The sequence below is a fragment of the Suncus etruscus genome, chromosome 12 (genome assembly GCF_024139225.1).
Source record: "Suncus etruscus isolate mSunEtr1 chromosome 12, mSunEtr1.pri.cur, whole genome shotgun sequence".
In the NCBI taxonomy this organism is placed as follows: domain Eukaryota; kingdom Metazoa; phylum Chordata; class Mammalia; order Eulipotyphla; family Soricidae; genus Suncus; species Suncus etruscus.
This window is the reverse complement of record NC_064859.1, coordinates 64,621,012-64,630,225: the sequence shown is the minus strand read 5'-3', so window position 1 is coordinate 64,630,225 and position 9,214 is coordinate 64,621,012. Positions and strand designations below refer to the sequence as shown.

General features: G+C 43.0%; 1 protein-coding gene across 1 annotated transcript; it reads left to right on the top strand.

Annotated features, from left to right (window-relative positions):
- Window positions 1–423: 423 nt before the first annotated feature.
- On the top strand, window positions 424–681 carry LOC126024011 (cytochrome c-like). The gene has a single exon (XM_049784455.1). It carries the CDS (start codon window positions 424–426, stop codon window positions 679–681), a length of 258 nt encoding a protein of 85 aa, XP_049640412.1.
- Window positions 682–9,214: the final 8,533 nt, after the last annotated feature.

The window sequence follows — 9,214 nt, the reverse complement described above, 5'->3', positions numbered from 1 at the left end:
CAGTTTAAGATTTGTGGAAGGCAAAAATGGTAACCCCACTCCCACCCAACAAAAGATTCATATCCTAATCTTGGTAATCTAAACAAAAGGGACTTGAATTAAACAAAAGAACCTGCAGAAAGATAAAGCTACACTTTGAGACTGGGAAGGCCTGCTATGTCACCTAGGTAATCACAGAATGATTCATTGTATCCTAATCACATGGATTATTAAAAGCAAAGAACCTTCCTTAGCAGCTTCTTCAAAGCTATCAGGGAAACATAAAGGTGCAAAGATTGGAAAAACAACACTGCTCACCTTAAACATGGAAGGAGAAAAAAGAGCTCAACGGCGGACTTGCGAGCAGGTCTTTTTTGGTCACACGCGGGGATATCAAGATTCTAAGATGAGTGATACTGAGAAGGGCAAAAAGTTTTTGTCCAGATGTGTGCTCAGTGCTATACCATTGAGAAAGGAGGCAAGCACAAAACTGGGCCGAATCTCCATGGTCTGTTTGGGCCGAAGAAGGGTCAGGCTCCTGGTTTCTCTTATACTGATGTTAACAAGAACAAAGGCATCACCTGGGGAGAGGACACGCTGATGGTGTATTTGGAGAAACCCAAAAAGTACATCCCTGGAACAAAAATGATCTTCGCTGACATTAAGAAGACTGAGAGGGCAGAGTTGATAGCTATTAATTAAAAAAGCTATTAATGAGTAATACTTGGCACCACCTTATTTATTACAAAATGTCTCATGACTTTTATGTGTACTATATATGTATACATATTAGGATAGATAGATATTTGGTTTTTGGGTCACACCCGGCAGTGCTCAGGGGTTACTCCTGGCTCTACACTCAGAAATCACTCCTGGCAGGCTCGGGGAACCATATGGGATGCTGGGATTTGAGCCACCGTCCTTCTGCATGCAAGGCAAACGCTCTACCTTCATGCTATCTCTCTGGTCCCATGTACCATATTTAATTCCATCTCATTCATCAGAATTCAGATCATGTGAGTGGCTGGTGTAGTGTATTTTTTTGTTGTTGGACAGCCCTGATTGAAATAAAATTGGCTTGTATTTAAATGACTTATAATCAGCTTTTTGAATTTTGATAATTCCAGGTCAGCAGGTACAAATCACCATTTGCTCCTTCTAAAGATATGATTGAACTTAATTGGTCATATTCACCTTTCCAAGAGATTGTGATTGTGAATTACATACCTGTGGGAGAATAGTTTTCTATGACTGGCTATGTTAATAGACCTAAAGACTGAGGAAATCACCATCTCCTAGAACAGGAAGACATCTGTTTTAGGTTATGTTTACTAACCTAGTAAAGGAAAAAAAAAAAACAGGATAAGATACAGTGGCCCTTAAATCTTTTTGTTCTTAATTATGGCAACTTAATTAAAAATTTCCTATATCTAAAAAAATAAATGATGGAAGAAGGGACCATGGGCCAAAGAATCTAGGCAGCATGTAGAAGACAGGAAGGAAATGGATCTTTTTCAGGAATCTCCAGAATGTATAAAGAACCTTTTGGCAGGTAATTTGACCCAGAGTTCTGACTAAAAGAACTATAAGGTAATGAGTATGTGTTGTATTCAGCCCATGTTTGTTGGTGATTTAAGAACAAACTGCAGGCCTAACAGTGATCTGGGGGACATTAACACTTCAATGATGGACAGGAGATAAAGATGAGCCAACCAAGAATATAAGAAAGAACACACCAGACAGCAGAGGAGACAGAAGAGATCAACAGACTTCTGAGAAGTCATTCCAAAGATTTAAACTGCTGATTTTTATGGTGTGTGTGTGTGTGTGTGTGTGTGTGTGTGTGTGTGTGTCCACACCTGGTGGTGCTCAGGGATTACTCCTAGCTCTGTGCTCAGAAATTGCTCCTGGTAGGGTGGGGGGACCATACTGGATCCTGGGAATCGAACCAGGGTCCGTCCAATGTTAGCCACGTGTAAGGCAAATGCCCTACTACTGTGCTATTGCTCCAGTCCTGTTGATTCTTTTTTTTTTTTTTTTTTTGGATTTTGGGTCACACCCGGCAGCGCTCAGGGGCCACTCCTGGCTCCATGCTCAATAATCACTCCTGGCAGGCTTGGGGGACCATATGGGATATCGGATTCGAACCAATGACCTTCTGCATGAAAGGCAAGTGCCTTACCTCCATGCTATCTCTCCAGCCCCCCATTGATTCTTTTTTTAAATTTTATTTAAAGAGCAAGTATCATATAGTTGGCATAGTTGGTTATAATAAATGTTTCCAGGTAAGTGGGTGAGAAATTAAGAAAGAACATAAAAGAAGAGAAAAAAAAAGTATAGCGATAAGCAAAATTTATAAAAAAATTATTGTATTTCTGGGGCCGGAGAGATAGCACAGTGGTAGGGCATTTGCCTTGTAAGCGGCCAACCCAGGACTGACATTGGTTTGAATCTCAGCATCCCATATGGTCCCCTGTGCTTGCCAGGAGCGATATCTGAGCATAGAGCCAGGAGTAACCCGAGTGCCACCGGTGTGGCCCAAAAACTAAAAAAAAAAAAAAAAAGAGAGTGATGAAGCAGGGTCATTGGTAAAGTGCAAATTGTGGGTGTCGGGTGGCAGCCACGACTTCGGCCAGGGCAGAGACTGGCCTACCCTCTCCTCCTGAAATTGCCACCTTTCAACTGTATGGCTGGCCTACATCTCTTTGGAGAAGTCTATGGAGCTGGCAGTGTGGTGTGTGTGTGTGTGTGTGTGTGTGTGTGTGTGTGTGTGTGTGTGTGTGTGTGTGTGTGTGATTGTGGGCCACACCCAGCGGTGCTCAAGGGTTACTCTTGGCTCTGCTCTCAGAAATCGCTCCTGGTAGGCTTGGGGACCATATGGGATGCTGGGAATTGAACTGGGTCGGTCCTGGTTTGGCCTAGTGCAAAGCAAATGTCCCTCTGATGTGCTATCACTCTGGCCCTCTATGGTTTCTTTTTTTGTTTGTTTGTTTCTTTTTTTTGGTTTTTGGGCCACACCCGGCGGTGCTCAGGGGTTACTCCTGGCTGTCTGCTCAGAAATAGCTCCTGGCAGGCACGGGGGACCATATGGGACACCAGGATTCGAACCAACCACCTTTGGTCCTGGATCGGCTGCTTGCAAGGCAAATGCTGCTGTGCTATCTCTCCGGGCCCCCTATGGTTTTTTTAATTTTTAAAACAATATCTTTATTTAAGCGCCATAATTACAAACATGTTTGTAGTTGGGCTTCAATCATAACAAGAACATCCCCCTTCACCAGTGCAACATTCCCACCACCAATGCCTCCACCATCTCACTCCTCCTTCACTCCCTGCCTGTATTCGAGACAGGCATTCTACTCTCATTAATATTGTCATAATAGTTATTAGTGTAGTTATTTCTCTAATTGCACTTACCACTTTGTGGTGAGCTTCATATTGAGCCAGTCCTTCCAGCCCTTGTCTCTACTGTCTCTGGCATTATTACAATAATGTCTTTTATTTTTCTTAAAACCCATATACGAGTGAGACTATTCTATTTCTCTCTCCTTCTGACTCATTTCACTCAGTATAATAGTTTCCATGTCCACCCATGTACAGGAAATTTTCATTTTATAATGGCTGCATAATATTCCATTGTGTATATGTATGGTTTCTTTTTTTAAGAGATATTATGCTTTTGTCTGAGCACATTTATCAGAACATTAAAAAGATTTAAAATAAATGAGTTATAGATCCAACTATAGACTATAGGTGCAGAATAGGGAAAACACACAAGAATAAAGAAAAGTGGATATAGGGGCCAGAGAGATAGCATGGAGGTAAGGCATTTGCCTTTCATGCAGGAGGTCATTGGTTTGAATCCCGGCGACCCATATGGTCCCCGGAGCCTGCCAGGAGCGATTTCTGAGCATAGAGCCAGGAGTAACCCCTAAGCACTGCTGGGTGTGACCCAAAAACCAAAAAGAAAAAAAAAGTGGATATAAATAAAAGGGAAATTTTTCAAAAAGAGAATAAAGCCAATAGAAAATATAAATAGGGCCGGGCGGTGGTGCTAAAGGTAAGGTGCCTGCCTTGCCTGCGCTAGCCTTGGATGGACCGCGGTTCGATCCCCTGGTGTCCCATATGGTCCCCCAAGCCAGGAGCAACTTCTGAGCACATAGCCAGGAGTAACCCCTGAGCGTTACCGGGTGTGGCCCAAAAACCAAAAAAAAAAAAAAAAAAGAAAATATAAATAAAATGAAAGGCTTATTTTTCAATGTCTGAGATTGAACCCAGGTCAATGGTTTGGAAAGCTGCACTTTACCACTGAACCATATCCATTGCCTTAAAGGCTACCTTTTAAAAAAATTATTAACTGAAGAATTTAATATTAAAAACTTAAAGGAGGGGTCGGATAGTATGGAGGTAGTGTGTTTGCCTTTCACGCAAAAGGTCATTGGTTAGAATCCCAGCATCCCATATGGTCCCCTGAGCCTGCCAGGAGCGATTTCTGAGGGTAGAGCCAGGAGTAACCCCTGAGCGCTGCTGGGTGTGACCCAAAAACCAAAACCAAAAGAAAAAAAAAACTTAAAGGAGAAAACACATTACTTTAAATGTACAAATTTCATTTTGCTTTTGGGATCACGCCCAGCAGTGCTCAGGGCTTACTCTACACCCAAGGATCACCCTGGCAGAACTTTAGGGACTATATGGGATGGTGAGGGTCAAACCCAGCCTGGTTGCATGTTGGACAAGTACCCTACCACTGTACAATCACTCTGGTCCCTAAAATATGTATTTTGGGGGGAACACACCCAGTGACGCTCAGGGGTTACTCCTGGCTATGCACTCAGAAACTGCTCCTGGCTCCAGGGACCATATGGGATGCTGGGGATTGAACCTGCATCTGTCCTGGGTCAGTCATGAGCAAGGCAAACGCCCTACCGCTGTGCTATCACTCCGGTTCCAAAATGTGTGTGTGTGTGTGTGTGTGTGTGTGTGTGTGTGTGTATTTTTTTTGCTGCTGCTTTGTTTTTGGGCCACAGGAGTTACTCCTGGCTCTGTGCGTAGAAATCATTGCTGGCAGGCTCAGAGGACCATATGGGATGCTGAGGACCAAATCCAGGTCAGCCCATGCTAGGCAAATGTCCCATCCACTATGCTATCACTCTGACCCCTAAAAATGTATAAATCTTTTTTCTATTTTGGGCCACACCCAGTGACACTTAGGGGTTACTCCTGGCTATGCACTCAGAAATCACTCCTGGCTTGGGGGACCACCAGGGGATCAAACGTTAGCGCGTGCAAGGCAAACACCTTACTGCTTGCACTACCACTCCAGCCCTTAAAATGTGTAAATTTTTAACTTCAAGTTCTGATACAATTATCTGTCAAGACATGACTAAAAAATTATTTTGTGAATACAAAATAAAAACTAAGCTTTCAGCTTCAGACTTTGGAAACAAGTCGAAAAATGTCTCAGCTGTAATATTTAAAATTTTTATTAAATGAATCATGATACAAAGTTATTGGTAGTTGAGTTACAGGACTATGTTCCAGCAGTGATCCCAACACCAGAGTCTACTTCCCCCACCAGTGTCCCATTTCCCTCCCCCCACCATGACAGGCACATTTTAAAGTTTGGTCATTGTAGTTTTGAATCTCATGTTGCCAGTGTTGTCAACTCTGTGGTTGGAATAGAGAGCTACAACATTTCTCTAAACCACCAATGTCCCCAAGGCTCTTGTGCACACTTCCCTATATCTTATTTCCCCCTTGACTTCTTTGCTTCTCTGTCCTTCTCCTTCTACTCTAGGGTCAAGGGTGGTCTATGCATCTTCCCTTTAATCTTTTGCATTTCCTCTTCTACTTAGTATATATGCCACAGATAAGTCCAATTATCCTGTTAGTTCTTCTAAGTCACTTAACATACCTTCTAGTTCCAACCAAGTTACATTGAGTTGCATCATTTATTTCATCATTCTTTGCAGCTCCATTCTGTGTGTGTGCATACACATATATACACTACATTTTTTTGGGGGGGCCATACCTGGTGATGCTCAGGGGTTACTCCTGGCTATGTGCCCAAATATTGCTCCTTGCTTGGGGGACCATAAGACACTGGGGGATCGAACCACGGTCTGTCTTAGGCTAGCGACAGCAAGGCAAATGCCTTACTGCTCCACGCCTCTGTTCCGGCCTATACACTACATATTTATAACCCACTCATCGTTGCCTCTTAGGCTGATTCTATATTTTATCTATTGTACTAAGTGCTGCAATGAATAATGGTGTCATATCCTTTTTTGTCTTTTTTTTTTTTTTTTTGTCACGTCCTTTTGAATGAATGTTTTTGTGTTGTAGAGGCAGAAATGTAGAATGGAATTGTTGGGTCATATGGCAGCTCAATTATTAAGCTTATTGAGAAATTTCCAAACTTGTTTTCCACAGGGGTTGAAACAGACAACATTTCTACCAGCAAAGAATAAGAGTACTTTTTCATCACATTCCTAGCACAGACTGTTCCTAGTATTTGTTTTGGGGCCACACCTGGAAGTGTTCAGGGTTTAATTCTGAATAAACAAAATGTGATAGATACATAAAATATTTAGCCATAAAAAATGAATCACTGATAAATGACAGAACATTTAGCAGATGAACCTTAAAAGCCTTCTTGGAAGCAAAAGCTCAACACAAAAAGCATATATTATGAGATTCCATTTATATACAATGTCTGGAATAGGTAAATCTACAGATACAAAGTGTGGGCTGAAGACATAGTACAGCAGGAAAGGCACTTGATTTGCATGCATTGACCTAGGTTCAATCCCTGGCCAGAAATTGACCTGGGCTATATCCTCAGCACCCCATATAGTCCTCTGAGCCCCATCAAGAGTAATCCCTGGGGCCTGGAGATAGCACAGCAGCGTTTGCCTTGCAAGCAGCCGATCCAGGACCAAAGGTGGTTGGTTCGAATCCCGGTGCCCTATATGGTCCCCCGTGCCTGCCAGGAGCTATTTCTGAGTAAACCCTGAGCACCGCCGGGTGTGGCCCAAAAACCAAAAAAAAAAAAAAAAAAAAAAAAAAGAGTAATCCCTAAGTACGGAGTCATACAGAAGTACCCTAAACATGTTGAGTATGGTCAACAAAACAAAGTAGATAGTGGTTGCCCAAGCTGGGGGAAGGAAATGAGCAGGGACTGCAGGGAGATGAGAAATGGATAATCACTGCAAAAGACATGACATCTCTCCTTGGGGTGATAAAGTCTGGAATTGTTTATGCTATGGAAAAACTTGCAGGAGTGTTTAGACCATATTAGGTGATATTCAGAGACCATATATTGTGGAGGTTTGAACCCAGGGTCTGCACTCCAGCCCTCTGAGCTGTAATTCTGACCTAAAACTATATACTTTAAATGCCCATGAGTAAAACTGTTAAATATTTTTATGTAAGATAAAGGAATACTGGGCCTGGAGAGATGGCACAGCGGCGTTTGCCTTGCAAGCAGCAGATCCAGGACCAAAGGTGGTTGGTTTGAATCCCGGTGTCCCATATGCCCCCCCCCCCCCCCCCCGTGCCTACCAGGAGCTATTTCTGAACAGACAGCCAGGAGTAACCCAAAAACTAAAAAAAAAAAAAAAAAAAAAAAATAGATAACAGACATTAATCTCTCTCTCTCTCTCTCTCTCTCTCTCTCTCTCTCTCTCTCTCTCTCTCTCTCAACCCAAAAACTAAAAAAAAAAAGATAACAGACATCTCTCTCTCTCTCTCTCTCTCTCTCTCTCTCTCTCTCTCTCTCTCTCTCTCTCTCTCTCTCTCTCTCTCTCTCGTGGTTTTTGGGTCACATCCAGCAGTGCTCAGGGGATACTCCTGGCTCCATGCTCAGAAATTGCTCCTGGCAGGCATGGGGAACCATATGGGACGCTGGGATTCAAACTGATGACCTTCTACATGAAAGGCCTTACCTCCATGCTATCTCTCCGGCCCCTACTTTTTCTCTCTTAAACCTATAGACATGCATCACTAAATGACAAAGATATGCTGTGAGAAATGCGTCATTGGGCAACTGCATTCTTGTGTGAACGTCACAGAGTGCGGATTCTTTTCCACACACCATTTCTTCATTTCTATGGCAAACAGTTGAGGAGGGCATGTCAGAAGAGGGGCTTTATCACCCGTGACTTAATGCTCCTGTAGAACAATGACCGTGAGTACCACATCACCAAGCAAAAGGAATCTAAAATTCATTATGTGGCACAAGTGGAAACTGTCCTTGAGATTTGGAAGTAAATCACCAAAAAATGATACTTTTTCTTTGCAGCATAAATTTGTTTATCTATTAAGATCACATAAAACGGGGCCGGAGAGATAGCATGGAGGTAAGGTGTTTGCCTTGCATGCAGAAGGATGGTGGTTCGAATCCCGGCATCCCATATGGTCCCCCATGCCTGCCGGGGCGATTTCTGAGCATAGAGCCAGGAGTAACCCCTGAGCACTGCCGGGTGTGACCCAAAAACCAAAATCCAAAAAAAAAAAAAAAAAAAAAATCACTGGGTACTCACAGCAAGTTAAGAGTATTAGGATAACTGAATCCTCAATAGCAAATTCTGGATCTCTTCTCTTGTCTTTTTCTTTTTTTCTTTTTTTTTTGTTGGTTGTTTGTGGGCTACATTTGGAAATGCTCAAGAGGTTACTCTTGACTGCACTCAGGAATCACTCATTCCTGCAGTGCTTAGGGGACCATATAAAATGCTGAGGATTGAATCCAGGTCAGCCAGTATGCATACATGTACCCTACCCACTATATTATCTCTCCAACCCATGACTTCCTTTTCTTTTTTGCTTTTTGGGCCACATCTGGTTTCACTTAGGGGTTACTCTTAACTATACACTCAGAAATTGCTCCTGGCTTGGGGGACCATATGGGATACCAGAGGATCCAACCGCAATCCGTCCTCAGTTAGCTCGTACAACAGAAATGCCCTACTGCTTGCACCATCGCTCTGGCCCTGGCCATGACTTCCTTTTTAAGTTAGATTCTACAGCTTGAGGACACAGGTATAGATCACTCCCATGCCCCACAAAGTTCTTGCAATAACATCTCAGGGCAATACAAACCAAATGCTGGAGGGTGAGATTGCTCTAGAGCTCCCAGACGTAGGAGTAGGTAGGAAGAATAGGTGCTGGACCGTCCAGGGGAATGGAGTACCTAATGCACGGAGCCAGAAAGAACAAGATGGAGACAGACTACTGA